The sequence below is a fragment of the Anomaloglossus baeobatrachus genome (assembly GCF_048569485.1).
Source record: "Anomaloglossus baeobatrachus isolate aAnoBae1 chromosome 5 unlocalized genomic scaffold, aAnoBae1.hap1 SUPER_5_unloc_9, whole genome shotgun sequence".
In the NCBI taxonomy this organism is placed as follows: Eukaryota; Metazoa; Chordata; class Amphibia; order Anura; family Aromobatidae; genus Anomaloglossus; species Anomaloglossus baeobatrachus.
In genome coordinates this window covers 1,147,958-1,171,655 of record NW_027441813.1, presented here as the reverse complement: position 1 = coordinate 1,171,655, position 23,698 = coordinate 1,147,958, and the positions used below count along the sequence as shown (strand labels likewise).

Below are 23,698 nucleotides of genomic sequence, written 5' to 3'. Positions count from 1 at the left end.
TTCTCTAGAGGCAGTGGTTCCCACCCCATCGTTCTCATGATACACAGCCTGTTGGTGGAACACATTGGTAACTGGTGCCTACTGTCAGCAAAGTCCAATTACAGAGGCTCTGGTGATGACTGGGTAGGCACTTAATCATGCCCCTCTGGGTAAGCCTGGTTCAGGGCGCAGTGAGGCTACACCCTTCTCCTCAACCTATTAGCATGACAGGTCTACATGTAATTCTTCAAATGACATGATTCAGAAGAAACCCTCAAAGGCTCCATTCACTGTAATGAGTCAGCAGAGTTAGTCTAGACTTCTCATGGCAGTGCGTCAATCATCCCTATCTAGTGAACGGTTATCTCCAGTAATTGTATTATTACAGCGGATTCTTTATGATGTTACATCGTCATCTTCTCCCCATTCAGGTCCCTACAATATTGGATCCTCTCAGTGGAGATCTTCTATATAAGAGAATTCTCCTGATTGACCCATCAAGGATGGATATGGACAGGGACAAGATGGCGGAGAGGATATTACAGCTCACCCTAGAGATCCTCTTCCGGCTTACTGGAGAGGTGAGAGATTCTGATGACGTCACATTACATCATTCTTATCTATGGGAATAACAGATGGACAGAACTGGAGAGGTGAGGACTCTGGAAATGTCTGGAGTGAGATTTATTACTGTGTCTCTCCATAACCAGGATTACACAGTAGTGAAGAAGACCTCTAGTGAGCGCTGTCAGGCCCCTGTGTCTGAGGGATGGGGAAGACCCCTGAGCCCAATCACGGGGCCTCACCCCCCGATACATGAGGACATCAATGACCAGAAGATCCTAGAACTCACCTACAAGATGATTGAGCTGCTGACTGGAGAGGTGACACTGCTGGGAATGCTGGGACATTATACAGTAACGCTATGAAGGGATCGGGGGTGACGGTATCATTGTATGTGTCAGGTTCGTATTAGGTGTCAGGATGTCACCGTCTATTTCTCCATGGAGGAGTGGGAGTATTTAGAAGGACACAAAGATCTGTACAAGGACGTCATGATGGAGGTTCCCCAGCCCCTCACATCACCAGGTAATAGACAGGACTAAATACACACGGCCTATAATTATCTGTATGTAAGGAATGAATTCAGTCCCTGTATGTGTCTCCTCCAGGTCTATCCAGTAAGAGGACAACACCAGAGAGATGTCCCCGTCCTCTTCTCCCACAGGACTGTAAACAAGAAGATCCCGATGTTCCTAAGGATGTGTTTCCTCCAGCTCTATCCAGTAAGAGATATCTACTCATGTACTTTCTGCACTAATTTTGTGTTTACATTTTTAGGTTTTCTGCTGTGGGTTTTTCAGCTGTATTTTCTTTGCTTCTGCTTCTTCTGCTGTTTGTTTCTAGTGTCTTCTCTATGTCATTATGAAGGCAACTCAAAGACCTGCAGAGTGTTCATGAATACCCTGTTTCCCTGAAAATAAGACCTACACCAAAAATAAGCCCTAACATGATTTTATGGGATTTTTCGAGAATGCTTGAAATATAAGCCCTACTCCAAGAATAAGCCCTAGTTACAGTCAGGAGTTGGGAGGAATCAAATTGCTCAATTTCTGAGGAACCCCACTCTCTTATGGACTCCATCAGTTGTATTCTAAGGTTGATTGTTTAAGTAACTTTGATGATTTCAAAGTCATGTGACATGATGTAACCAAAGGTCTCTTAATTGCAGGAGTCTAAATGAACTGAACAGGACACAGCTGGCATGCCGGACTGGTATTAGGGGAAAGGGAGAGCAAACTGGACAATTTCACAGGGCCCCCATAATCCTAGTGGCCCCAGTGTTTATATGCCAATTATAGGACTGCTTAGGCTACTTTCACACCTCCGGGTTTTGCAATGCGGCACAATCCGGCACTTTGCAGGAAAACCGCAACCGTTTTTTTTTTGCTGCCGGTTGCGTTTTTCCTGCATAGACTTTAATTAGTGCCGCATTGTGCCGCATGGGCTTGCGTTCGGTCCGGTTTTTGCCGCATGCGGCAGATTTAGCCGATGCGGCGGCCGGATTGAACGTTCCCTGCAACGTTTTTTGCTCCGGCAAAAAAAAAACGCATCGCGCCGCATCCGGCCGATGCGGCGCTTTTCCCAATGCATCCCTATGGATGCCGGATGCGGCACGATGCGGCAAAAACCGCATCCGGCCGCCGCATGCGGTTTTTGCCACTGCGCATGCTCAGTAGCATGCCGCAAGCGGCAAAATCCGGACCGGCCGCATGTAAAAAACTTATGCAAAGGATGCGGTGTTTTCACCGCATCCGTTGCATAGGCTTCACAGCCGGATTGAGCCGCACGGCTCAAACCGGATGTGTGAAAGTAGCCTTAAGGACCTTTTTTACATCACATCATGTGACCAAAGGCTGGTGTGTGTGTGTGTGTGTGTGTGTGTGTTCACGCCAATTTTAACCAGCTTTGCCAAAATGGGCAGAACTTGGCCAGAACAAGGGTGTGATGCCACCTCTTCTCTAATTCTTAACAAACTGCAATGTTCCCTATGCGAGAAATCTCACTCCAGTCCCTGACGTCATTTTTCAGTGCACATCACCGGTCTTGATGAATTTGAACCCTTATGCTTATCTGTACAGGCTGCAAGACCCTGCTACCTGCTTTGGTTACAAAGCCTAATGCGGGCTTTACACGAGACGATATATCATGCGATATGTCGTCGGGGTCACGGTTTTCGTGACGCACATCCGGCATAGCGCACTACGTCGTCTTGTGTGACACTTCCGAGCGCCGCAGTATCGCTCACAAATCGTGAGTCGTGTACTCGTCGTTAACTTTCATAATATCGTTTATTTTCATGGGTGCAGGTTGTTCATCGTTTCTGTGGCATCACACGTTGCTCCGTGTGACACCACGGGAACGATGAACACAGCTTACCTGCGTCCCACGGCACCCGCCGGCTTAATGGAAGGAAGGAGGTGGGCGGGATGTTTACATCCCGCTCATCTCCACCCCTCCGCTTCTATTAGCCGGCTGCCGTGTGACGTCGCTATGACGCCGAACGTTCCTCCCACTTCAGGAAGTGGACGTTCGTCGACCACAGCGAGGTCATCCGGAAGGTAAGTGCGTGTGACGGGGTTAAACGAGTTTGTGCGCCACGGGCAGCGATTTTTCCCGTTACGCAAAAACGACGGGGGCGGGTACGATCGCTCGTGCTATCGCATGATAGTTCGACTCGTGTAAAGCAGGCTTTAGGATAGGCCATCAGCATTACAGTCTCAGACAAACCAGTTGAGTTTTCAACATCTGTCTTTATTTTATTTTCATCTTCGAAAAAAACCTCTTTGAAATTGTCTATGTTGTGGATCAATGTTTCAAGGAGATGTTTGCAGGTTTTGCCAACTGTCATGGCAGCGTCAGGATCTGTTGAAATAATAGACTCTGGTACTTTGCATGTTAATTTCTCTACTGTCTGTGAGCAGCGCAGGGAGACGCAGGCATCAAACCACAGGCTTGGGCAGGCTAGTAAGAGTTATTCTCTGCTGGGCTGCTTGTTAATGTCTGTGATCACATGCTGTAGAGGAGAAAGTATTGTTTGCTCCCGTTCTGTATATGCTGGCAGGACTATTTCATTAATGCCAGCTATAGTTTACCTATACTGACCTGGTGAGGTTTTGTGATCCAGATTTATGGGTGTTTTGTGCATTATTACTGTGAGCTGTTGTTGTGTTAACCCTTGTTGTCATTATTGTTGCTGCCTTCCTGCTCTTGCTTTTCTCCTTAGCCTCTCACTGTTTATTTTTGTGAATTTGCAATGATTCCCATCTGTCTTAGGCCCCCTTCACACGTCCGTGAAACACGTGCGTGTTTGTTCCGTTTCCGTATATACCGGAGACACGGACAAACATGCACCAATGTTAATCTATGATTGTGGTCGCACGTGCGTTATTTCATTATGTCCGTGTGTGCGTGTCCGTGATCCGTATGTGTTTCCGTTTTGCACGGGTGCATGTCCGTTATCTGCACGGAGCACGCACACGTGGACACAATGAAAGTCTATGGGTATGTGCAGACACGTTAGTAAACACGTATGCATCTACCTATAGTCCGTGTCCGTTTGGTGTTTTTTTTTCTAGCGATGTCGGCCATTCTTTCTATTTTTGTCTATGTCGGTCGATCTCCCTGAGTCCGTCGGTCGGTCTCTCTGTCTGTCTGTCGGTCTCTCTGTCTGTCTGTCGGTCTCTCTCTCTGTCTGTCTGTCCCTCTCTCACAGTCTGTCGGTGAGTTTCCCCATACTTACCATTCCCCGATCCCCGGCGCGGCGCTGCACGGCGTTCACACTGCTCCGGCGGCTTTTACTATTTTGAAAAAGCCGGCCGCTCATTAAACAATCTCGTATTCCCTGCTTTCCCCGCCCACCGGCGCCTATGATTGGTTGCAGTGAGACACGCCCCCACGCTGAGTGACAGGTGTCTCACTGCACCCAATCACAGCAGCCGGTGGCCGTGTCTATACTGTGCATTGAAATAAATAAATATATAATTAAAAAAACCGGCGTGCGGTCCCCCCCAATTTTAATGCCAGCCAGATAAAGCCATACGGCTGAAGGCTGGTATTCTCAGGATGGGGAGCCCCACGTTATGGGGAGCCCCCCAGCCTAACAATATCAGTCAGCAGCCGCCCAGAATTGCCGCATACATTAGATGCGACAGTTCTGGGACTGTACCCGGCTCTTCCCGATTTGCCCTGGTGCTTTGGCAAATCGGGGTAATAAGGAGTTAATGGCAGCCCATAGCTGCCACTAAATCCTAGATTAATCATGTCAGGTGTCTCCCCGAGATTCCTTTCATGATTAATCTGTAAGTTACAGTAAATAAACACACACACACCTGAAAAAATCCTTTATTAGAAATAAAAAAAACACTAACAAATTCCCTCATCACCACTTTAATAAGCCAGAAAAAGCCCTCCATGTCCGGCATAATCCAGGATGGTCCAGCGTCGCTTCCAGCTCTGCTGCATGAAGGTGACAGAAGCTGCAGCAGACACCGCCGCTCCTGTCAGCTCCACGCAGCAACTGAGGTGAGTAGCGCAATCGGCTCAGCTGTCACTGAGGTTACCCGCTGTCACTGGATCCAGCGGTGGCCGCGGGTAACCTCAGTGACAGCACAGCTGATCGCGCAGCTGTCTTCATTTGCCGCGTGGAGCTGACAGGAGCGGCGGTGTCTTCTGCTGCTCCGGTCACCTTCATGCAGCAGAGCTGGAAGCGACGCTGGACCATCCTGGATTACGCCGGACATGGAGGGCTTTTTCGGGCTGATTAAATTGGTGAACCAGGGTATATGTTTGTGTTTTTTATTTCTAATAAATGATTTTTTCTGGTGTGTGTTTATTTACTGTAACTTACAGATTAATCATGAAAGGAATCTCGTGGAGATGCCTGACATGATTAATCTAGGATTTAGTGGCAGCTATGGGCTGCCATTAACTTTTTATTACCCCGATTTGCCAAAGCACCAGGGCAAAATCAGGAAGAGCCGGGTACAGTCCCAGAACTGTCGCATCTAATGTATGCGGCAATTCTGGGCGGCTGCTGACTGATATTGTTAGGGTGGGGGGCTCCCCATAACGTGGTGCTCCCCATACTGAGAATACCAGCCTTCAGCCGTATGGCTTTATCTGGCTGGCATTAAAATTGGGGGGACCGCACGCCGTTTTTTTTAATTATTTATTTATTTCAATGCACAGTATAGACACGGCCACCGACTGCTGTGATTGGCTGCAGTGAGACATCTGTTACTCAGCGTGGGGGCGTGTCTCACTGCAACCAATCATAGGCGCCGGTGGGCGGGGAAAGCAGGGAATACGAGATTGTTTAATGAGCGGCCGTCTTTTTCAAAATAGTAAAAGCCGCCGCAGCAGTGTGAATGCCGTGAAGCGCTGCGCCGGTGATCGGGGATCGGTGAGTATGAGAGAGGGGGGGAAACTTCAGTCACTCGGGGGATTAGCGGTCACCGGTGAATCCTTCACAGGTGACCGCTAATCAGTACTTGACACAGACAGAGACGCGGTATGAGGATGAAGTTGGGTGAAGTTCACCCGAGTTCATTCTCATCTCGCAACTCTGTCTGCTGTCAGCCGACATTTATAAACGACATTGTGCATCACACACACGGACATTCCTCGTACACATACATGTTCATTCCACACGCACACACGGACATTCTACACACAAACACGGCTAGCATACGCAATTCACACAGATGCCACACGGACCATAAAAACGGACACAAAAACGGGACACGGACCCGAAAAACGACCCGTAACACACGTGCGTGTTTTTCACGGACGTGTGAAGGGGGCCTTAATCTGTATTTCCATCATAATCCTGCCCCTTCCTTCCCTTGGGGATTACAGATTAGATCTAGTCAGTAGACTAGTAATGCACGAGACTCCGGCATCTCCATCTTCAGGGGTAATCCAGAGGTTAGGAATAGCTTGGGGTCCCCTAGTGTGAGGGACAGTATAGGAGCCCCCTATCCCTCATTATCCTGCAGTCACATTGTGACAATCAATCAGATTATTTACTGTAGCACATTCCAGAGAACTGGTGCTAGGAATGGGAGAGCCGAATTAACAAAGATGTAACTCTTAAGGCTGCTTTACACACAATGATATCGCTAGTGATCTCGTTAGCGACGTGACACTCCCAGATCGTTGCTACGATTTGCCGAGATCGCTCATAAGTCATTTTGTAGCGGTCACTCGTACCCATCTCACAAACAACGCTACATCGTTCAGCGAGATATTGTTTGATCAAGGCGGTCATGTGGATGTTGTTCGTCGTTGGCAGGGTGTCAAACGTAGCAATATGTCTGCTGCGTTTCAAACGCCGAACAGTATTTTGAAACTGAACGTCGTGTCAACGATCAACGATTTTCGCTATTTTTCAGATCGTTCAGAGTCGTACGTAGGTGTCACACGCAACGACGTCGTTAACGACGACGGAAGTGCGTCACGAAAACTGTGATCCCGACGACATATTGTCAGATAAATCGTAGCATGTAAAGGGGCCTTTAGATCTCGATATTGGACAACAGATTCAGAATAATTTTTTCCCTAATTTAATTTCTGATGTTATGGTTTAAAAAAATTAAATGTACTTTAAAGATATCATTAAAAATTAATAACTTGGTGTTTATTTTTAGCAGATGACTGTATTGGGAGTTCAGATGGATCTCTAATATCTTCAGAATTTATAACAGATGATGAAAGTATCCCACATGATACATATGAAGAGCATGTTGTTGTCCCAGATATACCTTCAGTCCTTCCTAGGAAATCTCTATCATCTGATCTTTTCAAACAAGTCCAAAATTCCGATTTATCACAGAATTGTAAGCAAAATAAAAGTTACAGAAGGGATATTGAATACGAAACTGCTCCTACAAGGGAGAAACCATTTTCATGTTCAAAATGTGGGAAATGTTTTACCAGGAAATCAAATCTTAATATCCATGAAAAAACTCACACAGGGGAGAAGACCTTTTCATGTTCAGAGTGTGGGAAATGTTTTATTTGGAAATCAAATTTTGTTGTGCATCAAAGATCTCACACAGGTGAGAAGCCATTTTCATGTTCAGAGTGTGGGAAATGTTTTACCAGGAAATCACATCTTGTTGACCATCAAAAATATCACACTGGGAAGAAGGCATTTTCATGTCAAGAATGTGGGAAATGTTTTATTCAGAAATCATACTTTGTTAGACATCAGAAACTTCACACAGGGGAGAAACCATTTTCATGTTCAGAATGTGGTAAATGTTTTACTCAGAAATCATCTCTTGTTGTGCATCAAAGATCTCACACTGGGGAGAAGCCATTTTCATGTTCAGAATGTGGGAAATGTTTTATTGAGAAATCAGTTCTTGTTGTGCATCAAAGATCTCACACAGGGGTGAAGCCATTTTCATGTTCAGAATGTGGGAAATGTTTTATTCAGAAATCAGATCTTGTTGTGCATCAAAGATCTCACACAGGGGAGAAGCCATTTTCATGTTCAAAATGTGGGCAATGTTTTACTAGTAAATCACATTTTCTTAAACATCATAAAATTCACACAGGGGAGAAGCCATTTTCATGTTCAGAATGCGGGAAATGTTTTATTGAGAAATCAGCTCTTGTTGTGCATCAAAGATGTCACACAGGGGAGAAGCCGTTTTCATGTTCAGAATGTGGGAAATATTTTATTCGGAAAGAAAATCTTGTTAGGCATCAAAGATCTCACACAGGAGAGAAGCCGTTTTCATGTTCAGAATGTGGGAAATGTTTTATTCGTAAAGCACATCTTGTTAGGCATCAAAGATCTCACACAGGAGAGAAGCCGTTTTCATGTTCAGAATGTGGGCAATGTTTTACTAGTAAATCAGGTCTTGTTAAACATGTGAAGATGCTGCACAGGGAAAGGAACCTTTTTCATGTTGTGAATAATTGAAATGTTTAACTGGTAAATCAAGTTTTGCCAACCATCAGAAAACCAACAGAGCGGAGCAGCCATTCTTGCTTTCAGAATTTGCCAAATGGTTTTAAGACTAATCAGATCCTGTTGTCCGATGAGTCACACAGGAGAAGCGATCATGATGTACTATAATTCAAAGGGTTTTATAAAAAGATTGGCTACAATTGCTCAAGTAAGAATTTGTGAGGAAAAGAACCATTTTATTTCTTTTTAAACCTATTGTATTTTTTGGACCATAAGACACACCTAGGTTTTGAAGGAGAAATATAGGGAAAAAGATTGACACAAAAAATGTGGTCATGAAGCACTGTTATGGGGGGATCTGCTGCTGACACTGTTACTGGGATAAAATCCCCCAATTCTGTACTGATGTCACCCATTCTGGGCCCCTTCCAGGTACTGTTGATGTGTCTCTCATCCTCGTGTATATTGTATATCTATCCTGGTATATATGTTGCCCATCTTTATCCCATCCTGGTATATATGATCCCCATCCTGGTATATATGGTTCTTGTCCTAGTATATATGTCCCCATTCTTGTATATACAGTTAGGTCCAGAAATATTTGGACAGTGAAGTTTTGTTATTTTAGCTGTTTACAAAAACATGTTCAGAAATACAATTATATATATATAATATGGGCTGAAAGTGCACACTCCCAGCTGCAATATGAGAGTTTTCACATCCAAATCGGAGAAAGGGTTTAGGAATCATAGCTGTGTAATGCATAGCCTCCTCTTTTTAAAGGGACCAAAAGTAATTGGACAAGGGACTCTAAGGGCTGCAATTAACTCTGAAGGCGTCTCCCTCGTTAACCTGTAATCAATGAAATAGTTAAAAGGTCTGGGGTTGATTTACAGGTGTGTGGTTTTGCATTTGGAAGCTGTTGCTGTGACCAGACAACATGCGGTCTAAGGAACTCTCAATTGAGGTGAAGCAGAACATCCTGAGGCTGAAAAAAAAGAAAAAATCCATCAGAGAGATAGCAGACATGCTTGGAGTAGCAAAATCAACAGTCGGGTACATTCTGAGAAAAAAGGAATTGACTGGTGAGCTTGGGAACTCAAAAAGGCCTGGGCGTCCACGGATGACAACAGTGGTGGATGATCGCCGCATACTTTCTTTGGTGAAGAAGAACCTGTTCACAACATCAACTGAAGTCCAGAACACTCTCAGTGAAGTAGGTGTATCTGTCTCTAAGTCAACAGTAAAGAGAAGACTCCATGAAAGTAAATACAAAGGGTTCACATCTAGATGCAAACCATTCATCAATTCCAAAAATAGACAGGCCAGAGTTAAATTTGCTGAAAAACACCTCATGAAGCCAGCTCAGTTCTGGAAAAGTATTCTATGGACAGATGAGACAAAGATCAACCTGTACCAGAATGATGGGAAGAAAAAAGTTTGGAGAAGAAAGGGAACGGCACATGATCCAAGGCACACCACATCCTCTGTAAAACATGGTGGAGGCAACGTGATGGCATGGGCATGCATGGCTTTCAATGGCACTGGGTCACTTGTGTTTATTGATGACATAACAGCAGACAAGAGTAGCCGGATGAATTCTGAAGTGTACCGGGATATACTTTCAGCCCAGATTCAGCCAAATGCCGCAAAGTTGATCGGACGGCGCTTCATAGTACAGATGGACAATGATCCCAAGCATACAGCCAAAGCTACCCAGGAGTTCATGAGTGCAAAAAAAGTGGAGCATTCTGCAATGGCCAAGTCAATCACCAGATCTTAACCCAATTGAGCATGCATTTCACTTGCTCAAATCCAGACTTAAGACGGAAAGACCCACAAACAAGCAAGACCTGAAGGCTGCGGCTGTAAAGGCCTGGCAAAGCATTAAGAAGGAGGAAACCCAGCGTTTGGTGATGTCCATGGGTTCCAGACTTAAGGCAGTGATTGCCTTCAAAGGATTCGCAACAAAATATTGAAAATAAAAATATTTTGTTTGGGTTTGGTTTATTTGTCCAATTACTTTTGACCTCCTAAAATGTGGAGTGTTTGTAAAGAAATGTATACAATTCCTACAATTTCTATCAGATATTTTTGTTCAAACCTTCAAATTAAACGTTACAATCTGCACTTGAATTCTGTTGTAGAGGTTTCATTTCAAATCCAATGTGGTGGCATGCAGAGCCCAACTCGCGAAAATTGTGTCACTGTCCAAATATTTCTGGACCTAACTGTATAGCCCTCATCTTGGGCCCATTCTGGTATATATTTCCCCATCACACTGCATACATAAGAAAAGAAATGATTATACTCCCCATCCCTCTGCTCTTCCGGTGCACGGTGTTCTCTTCTGATGCTAGCAAGTGACTTCAGCATGTAAGCGGCGCAGCGCATGACATTACTGCCAGTAAGTGCCCTCAGTTACATGCAGACGTAAGTGTTACAGAATAGTCAGCCATAATGTGCTGAGCAGTCATGTTGTATCTAACAGCCATCTTGGGAAGACTTGAGCAAACTAACTTTGCAGCTAATGAGATGCACTGGCTAGAGTTCTCCCCCCAGAGAGGAGATAGAGATGACATCAGTGTAATTAGGAAGTATAAGAAAAGGCCCAAAAAAGGTTAAATTGAATAGAAGAATACAATTGCGTCAGTTGATAGATGGTGATGTGTCGTCATGAATAGCAGGTGTATTGAATTGATAAAGAAATTAAGTTGTCAGTAGAGTTGTCAGTGTGTGAAGAGTTATGTGAAGTAGAGGCGCCTTCAGGGATCAGAAATGTCAGCAATGATGACATGGCTGAACTAGTGAAAAGTATCATGGAGGCCCATAGGAATCCAATACGTTTATACCGCAATGCTCGTAAATAATGTCATGATGTATCATTATATTCTTTGTTCTCCAACGTATACGCCTTTCTCTGCAGTATGAGCTTTCCTTTGTCTAATATGTATAAGAGCCCCACACGCCTTTCGGGGGACACTTCTTCTTCTTCATCTGTTGCTAATTCTGCTGTTCTGCCAGACGCCTGCGTGTGTCATCCTGCCGTATAACCTGTCTTATCTGCTCTGTTGCTATCTCGGAATAAACTTCAGTCTTTGCTTGGAACGGATTGTCTACAACATCTTCTTAGCTCTCAAGGTCTACGGACATTTTCTTTCGGTAAGCTGCCAGAATATTCACTGCTCCCCACAGCCGGGATTATGGGTTTGGAGAGCAGTGAATATTCAATGTCTAATAGTAGACACACGTGATCGCCCAGTCATAGCAGTAAGTGGACGGCTTAGTAATCATGTGTACCCGATATTAAAGAGAATGAATATTCGTTGCTCCCCATGCTAATAATACCGCCTACTTCTTGGTTGGGGCTGGCTTCATTGCCTAGAGGTGGGCGGGATTATGGCGTGGGGAGCAGTGAATATTCATTTTCTTTTTTAGCTGGCACACTGTTAGCCTTTTTGAGAGCCTTTAGGAACATTTGTGAAAGGTTTTGATACTGGATTATATTTAGATAATTCACTAATCTCAGGTTTCCCACTGCTTTATTTACTAAAAAGCGCAGCCCAGATTGGAGATAGGAACTCTGAAGTATATCACATTGTATATAATTGCATTTCAAATCTTGTTTTGTTAATAAATGCTTGTAAATATATATTCTTCATGCCTAGCTTTCTCTATTGTCTAGATGTGATGATTTTGCCTCAGAACCTCTGGAGTTGATGCAGAGCTGTAGACATTTTACACAATAATATTGAGGGGAGAATTGAATCACACTGCATCCTAGATATGTGGAAGTTGTTAAGACGCTCTGTTCCCAAATTATCAAAGCTTTTATGCCAAAAAAACTCACAAAAATTTGGAAAGTTGTGCCAAGATTTGGCATTTTCACTCTAAAATTGGCAAAGCTTGGGTGGGACGGGGGCATGATACCACAGCTCCTTTAATTCATGACGAGCTGTGGTGTTCCCTATGCCAGAAATCTCACTCCAGTGTCTGATGGGAGTAATATTTCTAGCATGGCACAAGGAGGCACATGCCACTCGTCAAAAGCTCCAGATTCATGAGGAGGCATTTACCTCTTCATGAATCAGGAGTGGTCCCCGCATAAATGGGGCTTTTTATGTTATAAAACTGATTCCTTTACAAAGGATAATTGTTGTAATAAAAAAAACTAAAGGATTTTATCTGTCTGATATCCAAGAGGTTACTTTTTTGTGGGGCTACCCACACATAGAGATATACAAACCCGTTGAAGTTCGGGTTTTTCAGTCGGACTTTAAATAAAGTTCAGTTCGGGAAGCGGACTGGTTCTGAACCCCATTGGAAGTCACTGATTGGGCAGTTCGGGTCTCCGCCCACATGCATCCAGCCATAAACAGAGCATTTATTACCAGGGGAGGGAGGGTTTTTTCCTTGTACACAATACATCCTATAAGGCCTTGTGCGCACTAGGTGTTTTTGCTGCGTTTTTAGCGGCGTTTTTACCGCGCTTTTGCGCTGAAAACGCAGTGACATTGCTTCCCCAGCAATGTCTATGAGTTTTCATTTTTGCTGTCCGCACACAGCGTTTTTTTGTAGCTGCGTTTTTGTGGTGACCACAAAAATGCAGCATGTCAATTATTTCTGCGTTTTTCACTGCGTTTTTCACCCATTGAGTTCAATGAGATGTTCAAAAACGCAAAGAGAAACGCATATAGCTATCTATGACTAAAAACGCAGCTATAAACGCAAGGGGTGGGTAGTAAAGTGACGTGTACAGGAAGAGGATTCCTTCTGATGGTAAACACAGAAGCATGAATCCTCCCGGTACCGTCACTGCCGCTTCCACCTCCATCCTGTGCATGTCAGCTCCCGTGCGGCGTCATGGCTGGGCGGGAGGTGGAGGCAGCGGCAAAAACAAAAGTGAACAGTAGAAAAAATGTCATACTCCCCTGTCTGCAGGGTCCCAGTGCCATGTCCGCTCCCAGCTCCTGTCCCGGTACTTCTGCTTCGGCTGTGTGCTCTCAGGCACGTACGAAGCCTGCAGGACCTGGCAAAGGATCACCTGATGCAGTCACCTGACGCATCAGCTGATCGTAATTCTCGCGGTGTCGCCGGCTTTTTAGCGCCCGGCCGGCTTAACTTATCAGCTGATCCTGCCGTCAGGAGACTTCATCAGCTGATTACCGGCAGCTCCTGCAGCGATGGGACAGGATCAGACTCTCATCCAATCACTCCAGGAGCTGCCGGTAATCAGCACGGACGTGACTCAGTATTTTTTTTTTCTTTTTTCTACTGATGCATCAGCTGATTGTATAACCGGCTTTTATACAATCAGCTGCTGTGTCATGTGCTTCACATCCTTGATCCTGACACATCATCTGATCACTTTGCCTTCCAGCAAACCGATCAGATGATATTGGATCCGGATTGGAAGGCGCGGGACCCTTGACCCAGGATTACTGCGGAGGGGGGTTCTTTATTTCAATAAAGATGGAGTCACTAATTGTGTTGTTTTATTTCTAATAAAAATATTTTTCTGTGTGTTGTGTTTTTTATTTATCTTTACTAGAAATTCATGGTGGCCATGTCTAATATTGGCGTGACACCATGAATTTCGGGCTTAGGGCCAGCTGATAATATACAGCTAGCCCTAACCCCATTATTACCCAGCGATCCACCATCACCAGGGCAGCTGGAAGAGTTGGATACAGCGCCAGAAGATGGCGCTTCTATGAAAGCGCCATTTTCTGGGGCGGCTGCGGACTGCAATTCGCAGCGGGGGTGCCCAGAAAGCAAGGGCACCCTGCACTGTGGATTCCAATCCCCAGCTGCCTAGTTGTACCTGGCTGGACTCAAAAATTGGGCGAAGCCAACGTAATTTTTTTTTAATTATTTCATGAAATTCATGAAATAAAAAAAGGGCTTCCCTATATTTTTGGTTCCCAGCCGGGTACAAATAGGCAGCTGGGGGTTGGGGGGCAGCCCGTACCTGCCTGCTGTACCTGGCTAGCATATAAAAATATAGCGAAGCCTATGTCATTTTTTTTTAATTATTTCATGAAATTGATGAAATAAAAAAAAAAAAAGGGCTTCCCTATATTTTTGGTTCCCAGCCGGGTACAAATAGGCAGCTGGGGGTTGGGGGCAGCCCGTCCCTGTCCGCTGTATCTAGCATAGCTAGCATACAAAAATATAGCGAAGCTTATGTTTTGGTTTTTTTGGGCAAAAAACTCCTGCATACAGTCCTGGATGGAGGATGCTGAGCCTTGTAGTTCTGCAGCTGCTGCCTGCTCTCCTACATACACTAGTTCTGCAGCTGTCTGCTCTCCTGCATACAATGAAGAACATATTGAAGAAGGAAATGACATCAAAACTTTTTTTTTTCATCAACAATCTTTAATGGCATTTGTTCACTGAAAAAAAACGCACCAAAACGCGGTAAAAACGCATGCGTTTTTTTTGCCGCAAGTGCGTTTTTTACGACAAAAACGCACATAAAAACGCAGCGTGAAAAAAACGCCTAGTGCACACATACCAAACGATGTTTTTTTCCTCCCCGTGAAAGCCATTCACACACTGCAAGCAGCTCGCACTGGGCCGAGCACTGAGTGTATCCGAGCACAGCGATGCTAGATCGAGTGGTTAGGATACATAAATCACCTGAACTCTGAACTTTAACACTGATTCTTTGCATTAAGTCTGTATTTGGTACAAACCTCGAACTTTACTATTCAGGTTCCCTCATCTCTGCCCACAAACCTTTATTACAGTTTATAATATGGGTATAGAAGAGACCAGAACTGAAAGGGGTCTATCTCTTGGTGGAGAGGAAGTAACATTTATGATACCTATGCTGGGGTTTTGTGAATTTTATGGGATTCGGTCACTAAGTGTTTATCCTTAACCCCTTCACGACCATGGACGGATATATCCGTCATGGATCGTGTCCCGGTAAGCCCCGCCCCCTGCCGCGGGCAGGCGGCGTGGATCGGCACACATATCAGCTGTTTTCAACAGCTGACATGTGTGCCTACATGTTCCGAGTGGAATCGCATTCCACCCGGAACATTAACCCCTTAGATCTCGCTGCCAAAGTCTGGCAGCGAGATCTATATGCGCGCGGCCATCTTTTTTACTTACCGCCACCCCCTCCGGACGTCACGTGAGTGATCACGTGACGTTCGGTGGTTGCCATCGTAGCACAGGGTCATGTGATGACGCCTGGTGCTACGAAGTTTCACTTTCATTCTTCCTCGGCACGGAGCAGAGGAAGAAAGAAAGTGACTATTTCTGCTGTTTACAGCGGTCTAGCTGTGATCAGCAGATAGCGATCAGCAATCGGATTGCTGATCGCTATAGCCCCCTAGAGGGACTAGTAAAATAAAATAAAAAAAGTAAAAAAAAAGTTTTAAAAAATTAAAAAAAAAAACAAAAAACCTAAAAGTTCAAATCACCCCCCTTTCCCCCCATTGAAAATTAAAGGGTTAAAAAATAAATAAATATACACATATTTGGTATCGCTGCGTTCAGAAATGCCCGATCTATCAAAATATAAAATCAATTAATCTGATTGGTAAACGGCGTAGTGGCAAAAAAATTCCAAACGCCAAAATTACGTTTTTTGGTCGCCGCAAGTTTTACGCAAAATGTAATAACAGGCGATCAAAACGTAGCATCTGCGCAAAAATGCTACCATTAGAAACATCAGCTCGAGACGCAAAAAATAAGCCATCACTGAGCCAAAGATCCCAAAAAATAAGAACGCTACGTGTTTCGGAAAATGGCGCAAAACGTGCGCCACTTTTATTGGACAAACTTGTGATTTTTTTTTAACCCCTTAGATACAAGTAAACCTATACATGTTTGGTGTCTACAAACTCGCACCGACCTCAGGTATCATACCCACACATCAGTTTTACCATATAGTGAACACCATGAATAAAACATCCCAAAAACTATTGTGCCATCACACTTTTTTTGCAATTTTTCCACACTTGGAATTTTTTTGCTGCTTTCCAGTACACCATATGGTAAAACTTATGGTTTCATTTAAAAGTACAACTTGTCCTGCAAAAAACAAGCCCTCATATGGCAAGATTGACGGAAAAATAAAAAAGTTACGGCTCTCGGAAGAAGGGGAGCAAAAAACAAAAACGCAAAAACGGAAAGTGCCCCGGGGCTGAAGGGGTTAATTAAAAATGAGAATAATATAAAGACAGTGTGACATTAGGTACGGGGAAGTACCAAGTGAATGGCGAAAGGGAAACCCTGTGCGTAGCAAAGGGCAAGATGGTGACTTCTGACTAAATCTATCACTGGGCCCTCGGTCCCCTCACAGCCTTAGATAGGTTCCACATCTATGAGCCGAGCCGGATACCTAACCCTAGGCTGACCCTGGTCTGGACCCTAGGTTGGATGAGCTCTTCGTCAACCCCACTAGGCACTAAAGAACACACAGGAATAACAAACAAGGGGAAACAATATACAACTTATCTCTAGATAACTCAGTAAGAAGTTCAGTAAAGAGCAGCAACAATCCTACTGATGCGTGCAAGCCACCTGCTTGCATCCAGAGCTTGCGAAGGAACTGAATATCACCAGCACAAATTCAGGGAAAATGTACTTAAACCCAAGGGGATATACAGATGATTAACAGCAGAAGGGAAGGGGAGCTCTGCTGGGTCCTACAGGGAAAAGGATGAAAACCCAGCAGAGTAGCTACCTAGTACACTGAATACTGACAGCAGCAATAATAGAAAATCAGGGACCATTTTGCACAGCCAGACGCTGTGATTTTCTATTGCCGGACACCACAGGACTGTCTGTCACCCGTGACAGACAGGGACTCCTCTGATTCCAATGATGTGTCATTTACTGAGCTGCTTGCTGTTTTGATAAAATTACAGTATTATTATTAGGGGATTATCACTAGAGAACTAGTAAACCAGCAGCCATGTATCCTCCATCTCCATCAGCTCTGTATAACCCCACCTCACCCCTGATTGGCAGCTTTCTGTCTATGCTTATTGTACACAGCAGCTAATCAGTGATGTGGGTGGGGTTATACACAGAGAAGCATTTTGAGAAATGGTAGATCTTAAGCAGATAAAATTGATTTTTATCAAAACTTCAGCAAGCAGCCAAGTAAGTGACACATCGCTGGAATCAGTGTCTCTGCTTATACAGGTCAGTTGGACACACGTTACAGGTAACTTTGTTCCTCCTAATCTATAAACCACATCCTGAAACCATACGCTATGAAATGTTATATATGTAATCTGAAAAGTAGGTAATATTTATAAAAATGTACAAAAGATGTTACAAATGGAAACAAAACAATACAGCATATACAATTACATAAAATAAAACAGAAAATTAGGGAACCTGGGTCACAGAAATGGCTTCAGATTTCTGGAAGGAAGGACTCCACTTGAACGTACAGTACAGACCAAAAGTTTGGACACACCTTCTCATTCAAAGAGTTTTCTTTATTTCCATGACTCTGAAAATTGTACATTCACATTGAAGGCATCAAAACTATGAATTAACACATGTGGAATGAAATACTTAAAAAAGTGTGAAACAACTGAAAATATGTCTTATATTCTAGGTTCTTCAAAGTAGCCACCTTTTGCTTTAATTACTACTTTGCATACATGTAACAATGTTAAAAAAGGAAGACCCTGATGATGAGGAGAGGGGACACCTCCTGCAACTCACCTGAGGCTGTACGCTATGCTCCCTGACATCTCTATACGGGTCCTTCCTCCCATTGTCATCATGTGACTAGGCCTTCGCTCACCCTGATCTCACCTTGGCTAGTGAGAAGGATGGCAAAAGCAATAGTATCACCACTGCAATAATACAACACAAGGTAAAGGATACAGAGGGAAAATAGACACAAAAAGTAAAAACACGTCAAGCTCTTCCAATGCAGCTAAACATCACAGCTGCAATAGTCACAACTCCTCAGCTTCTTCCAGAGACAGGTTCCTTCCACTTTTAATAACGACGAGGCGTGATCACAAAATAGATGCACCGGAGATTAAGGCTACAAAGGACAGCCAGATTAGAAAAAGTACCTAACCCCTACAGCACTAAAAGAAAGTAAATTCACTCAAATCAAGTTGTAAACCTACGAACAATAAGGTGCTGTGATCTTCTGATCCCAGACTCACCAGAGGTCTCCCCAGAGCGGGACACACTCATGACACATTATCCATAAATTCACTCATACTCAAGTTCATTTTTTTTTGTTCCTTATTGGAGATATTTTCATATCCTTCTTATTGGTTCTCCTTCCTCCTCTTGATTTTCTGAATTCCGGAATTCTCTGAATGATGTAATAGAATAACCATTTTCTCTTTGTTACTCACTTAAATTCTCAGGATTACAGTCTGAAGATTCCAGATCTGTAGATTTTTGCAGCGTCCGTGCAATAGTTATTGTGAGGGATTTTCTTTGAGATTTACTTCTTTGAATTGGAGAGGATTTTTTCTTTTTCTTATATATACAATGAGAATAAGACATCAAACAGTGTCTATAAACCATCAGAAGGTGTTTGCCCAACATTGCGCTATGAGCCAAATGTCTATCATGGTGCAGAGAAAGGCGGCAATCGATCTCCCCCTAGAAGTGGACTCCTGGGACAAACGGGGGACACATTTGGAGCGGGAAAAATGTGTGATCAGTGTTGGACAGAAATAAAATCCATTTTAGTATAGGTTATTACTTATGTTGTGCTCTGATCTGGAAGAACAGGAATTGTGAGCACTTTGGGAATGTCACAGAATGGATTGATAAAGGTATAACTAGATTGTCCCCATTATTTAGAGGAATGTGATATGTGCATTGTGTAATGTTCAGCAGAGATTTGGGTAACAGAAGAATGACTTTCACTATCTGCAATTATTATTTTACTCAATAAAGGATGAAAATAAATTATATTCACTGATAAAGGGGAGAATAGATCAATAGAAAATAATCAATAGATGTAAGGGGAAGAAAAATAAAGAGTTATCACAATTTTATGGATCATTGTTGGATATTTGGCTGACAACATACACTTGTTACACGCCTGTCCCGTGTCTGGGATCTGTGCCCTTCCCCCCGCTCTGCTAAACTTTCTTCTGCTCCACGTTGGGCTTTGCATGTAGCCTTTTAGTTTGTGTGTGCACAGCGACCTGTCTGCAGTCTCCAGCACATCTCCAGACTATCTGTGGCCTCCAGCACCTCAGCTACCAATCTGCCTGTGGCTTCCAGTATGTCTGCACCTGTCTGAGGTCTCCAGAACATCTCCAGACTATCTGTGGCCTCCAGCACCTCAGCTACCAATCTGCCTGTGGCTTCCAGTATGTCTGCACCTGTCTGAGGTCTTCAGGACGTCTGCGGCATCCAATACCTCAGTTACCTGTCTGCCTGTGGGTGTCAGTACCTCTGCAGCCTGTCTGCAGTCTTCAGGACTTCTGCTGTATGCCTGTGGCAGCTTTTACCTCTGCTGCTCGTCTCTGGTTTTCCTGGATATCTGCTAAATGTCTGTCAACGGCTTCCACAATGTCAGCTGTCTACCTACAGCTTCCATTACCTCTTACATGCGAATTTCTTAAGGGAGAGCCGCCAATAGCTTTGTTACATAACTTCTAGCCTGTAGGTAGTAAAACACCGGGAATGTGACAGTAGGATATTTAGCCTGAAGCTCCTCTATTGAGTACATGCGATGTTCCTCTAGATGGATCAAGTGTCTGACAGACGTTTGGGTATGTGCGCACTAGGCGTTTTTTTCACGCTGCGTTTTTATGTGCGTTTTTGTCTTAAAAAACGCACTTGCGGCAAAAAAACGCATGCGTTTTTACCGCGTTTTGGTGCGTTTTTTTTCAGTGAACAAATGCCATTAAAGATTGTTGATGAAAAAAAAAAGTTTTGATGTCATTTCCTTCTTTAATATGTTCTTCATTGTATGCAGGAGAGCAGACAGCTGCAGAACTAGTGTATGTAGGAGAGCAGACAGCAGCTGCAGAACTACAAGGCTCAGCATCCTCCATCCAGGACTGTATGCAGGAGTTTTTTGCCCAAAAAAAAACAAAACATAAGCTTCGCTATATTTTTGCATGCTAGCCAGACACAGCGGACAGAGACAGGCTGCCCCCAACCCCCAGCTGCCTATTTGTACCCGGCTGGGAACCAAAAATATAGGGAAGCCCTTTTTTTTTTTTTATTTCATGAATTTCATGAAATAATTAAAAAAAAAATGACATAGGCTTCGCTATATTTTTATATGCTAGCCAGGTACAGCAGGCAGGTACGGGCTGCCCCCCAACCCCCAGCTGCCTATTTGTACCCGGCTGGGAACCAAAAATATAGGGAAGCCCTTTTTTTATTTCATGAATTTCATGAAATAATTAAAAAAAAATGACGTTGGCTTCGCCCAATTTTTGAGTCCAGCCAGGTACAACTAGGCAGCTGGGGATTGGAATCCACAGTGCAGGGTGCCCTTGCTTTCTGGGCACCCCCGCTGCGAATTGCAGTCCGCAGCCGCCCCAGAAAATGGCGCTTTCATAGAAGCGCCATCTTCTGGCGCTGTATCCAACTCTTCCAGCTGCCCTGGTGACGGTGGCTCGCTGGGTAATAATGGGGTTAGGGCTAGCTGTATATTATCAGCTGGCCCTAAGCCCGAAATTCATGGTGTCACGCCAATATTAGACATGGCCACCATGAATTTCTAGTAAAGATAAATAAAAAACACAACACACAGAAAAATATTTTTATTAGAAATAAAACAACACAATTAGTGACTCCATCTTTATTGAAATAAAGAACCCCCTCCGCAGTAATCCTGGGTCAAGGGTCCCGCGCCTTCCAATCCGGATCCAATATCATCTGATCGGTTTGCTGGAAGGCAAAGTGATCAGATGATGTGTCAGGATCAAGGATGTGAATCACATGACACAGCAGCTGATTGTATAAAAGCCGGTTATACAATCAGCTGATGCATCAGTAGAAAAAAGAAAAAAAAATACTGAGTCACGTCCGTGCTGATTACCGGCAGCTCCTGGAGCGATCGGATGAGAGTCTGATCCTGTCCCATCGCTGCAGGAGCTGCCGGTAATCAGCTGATGAAGTCTCCTGATGGCAGGATCAGCTGATAAGTTAAGCCGGCCGGGCGCTAAAAAGCCGGCGACACCGCGAGAATTACGATCAGCTGATGCGTCAGGTGACTGCATCAGGTGATCCTTTGCCAGGTCCTGCAGGCTTCGTACGTGCCTGAGAGCACACAGCCGAAGCAGAAGTACCGGGACAGGAGCTGGGAGCGGACATGGCACCGGGACCCTGCAGACAGGTGAGTATGACATTTTTTCTACTGTTCACTTTGTTTTTGCCGCTGCCTCCACCTCCCGCCCAGCCATGACGCCGCACGGGAGCTGACATGCACAGGATGGAGGTGGAAGCGGCGGTGACGGTACCGGGAGGATTCATGCTTCTGTGTTTACCATCAGAAGGAATCCTCTTCCTGTACACGTCACTTTACTACCCACCCCTTGCGTTTATAGCTGCGTTTTTAGTCATAGAAACGCAGCTATATGCGTTTCTCTTTGCGTTTTTGAACATCTCATTGAACTCAATGGGTGAAAAACGCAGTGAAAAACGCAGAAATAATTGACATGCTGCATTTTTGTGGTCACCACAAAAACGCAGCTACAAAAAAACGCTGTGTGCGGACAGCAAAAATTAAAACTCATAGACATTGCTGGGGAAGCAATGTCACTGCGTTTTCAGCGCAAAAGCGCGGTAAAAACGCCGCTAAAAACGCAGCAAAAACACCTAGTGCGCACAAGGCCTTATAGGATGTATTGTGTACAAGGAAAAAACCCTCCCTCCCCTGGTAATAAATGCTCTGTTTATGGCTGGATGCATGTGGGCGGAGACCCGAACTGCCCAATCAGTGACTTCCAACGGGGTTCAGAACCAGTCCGGTTCCCGAACTGAACTTTATTTAAAGTCCGACTGAAAAACCCGAACTTCAACGGGTCCGTATATCTCTATGTGTGGGTAGCCCCACAAAAAAGTAACCTCTTAGATATCAGACAGATAAAATCCTTTAGTTTTTTTTATTACAACAATTATCCTTTGTAAAGGAATCAGTTTTATAACATAAAAAGCCCCATTTATGCGGGGACCACTCCTGATTCATGAAGTGGTGCATGCCTCCTCATGAATCTGGAGCTTTTGACGAGTGGCATGTGTCTCCTTGTGCCATGCTAGAAATATTACTCCCATCAGACACTGGAGTGATATTTCTGGCATAGGGAACAACAAGGAGCTGTGGTATCACGCCCCCGTCCCACCCAAGCTTTGCCAATTTTAGAGTGAAAATGCCAAATCTTGGCACAACTTTCCAAATTTTTGTGACAGTTTTTTTGGCATAAAAGCTTTGATAATTTGGGAACAGAGCATCTTAACAACTTCCACATATCTAGGATGCGGTGTGATTCAATTCTCCCCTCAATATTATTGTGTAAAATGTCTACAGCTCTGCATCAACTCCAGAGGTTCTGAGGCAAAATCATCACATCTAGACAATAGAGAAAGCTAGGCAGGAAGAATATATATTTACAAGCATTTATTAACAAAACAAGATTTGAAATGCAATTATATACAATGTGATATACTTCAGAGTTCCTATCTCCAATCTGGGCTGCGCTTTTTAGTAAATAAAGCAGTGGGCAACCTGAGATTAGTGAATTATATAAATATAATCCAGTATCAAAACCTTTCACAAATGTTCCTAAAGGCTCTCAAAAAGGCTAACAGTGTGCCAGCTAAAAAAGAAAATGAATATTCACTGCTCCCCATGCCATAATCCCGCCCACCTCTAGGCAATGAAGCCAGCCCCAACCAAGAAGTAGGCGGTATTATTAGCATGGGGAGCAACGAATATTCATTCTCTTTAATATCGGGTACACATGATTACTAAGCCGTCCACTTACTGCTATGACTGGGCGATCACGTGTGTCTACTATTAGACATTGAATATTCACTGCTCTCCAAACCCATAATCCCGGCTGTGGGGAGCAGTGAATATTCTGGCAGCTTACCGAAAGAAAATGTCCGTAGACCTTGAGAGCTAAGAAGACGTTGTAGACAATCCGTTCCAAGCAAAGACTGAAGTTTATTCCGAGATAGCAACAGAGCAGATAAGACAGGTTATGCGGCAGGATGACACACGCAGGTGTCTGGCAGAACAGCAGAATTAGC

At 44.1% G+C, this 23,698-nt stretch overlaps 2 protein-coding genes across 2 annotated transcripts in view; one reads left to right on the top strand and one right to left on the bottom strand.

The window, feature by feature from the left end:
* Positions 1–9,446, top strand: part of LOC142259343 (uncharacterized) — a 30,246-nt gene extending 20,800 nt beyond the window's left edge. The window contains exons 5-9 of the mRNA XM_075331807.1: positions 411–560; positions 690–863; positions 945–1,068; positions 1,152–1,265; positions 7,194–9,446. Coding sequence (XP_075187922.1) covers positions 411–560; positions 690–863; positions 945–1,068; positions 1,152–1,265; positions 7,194–8,476 — 1,845 coding nt within the window. The 3' untranslated portion in view covers positions 8,477–9,446. The remainder of the gene's footprint in view (positions 1–410; positions 561–689; positions 864–944; positions 1,069–1,151; positions 1,266–7,193) is intronic.
* Positions 1–23,698, bottom strand: part of LOC142259342 (uncharacterized) — a gene marked incomplete at its 5' end in the record, with an annotated part of 71,414 nt that overhangs the window by 43,417 nt on the left and 4,299 nt on the right. The window lies entirely within an intron of this gene.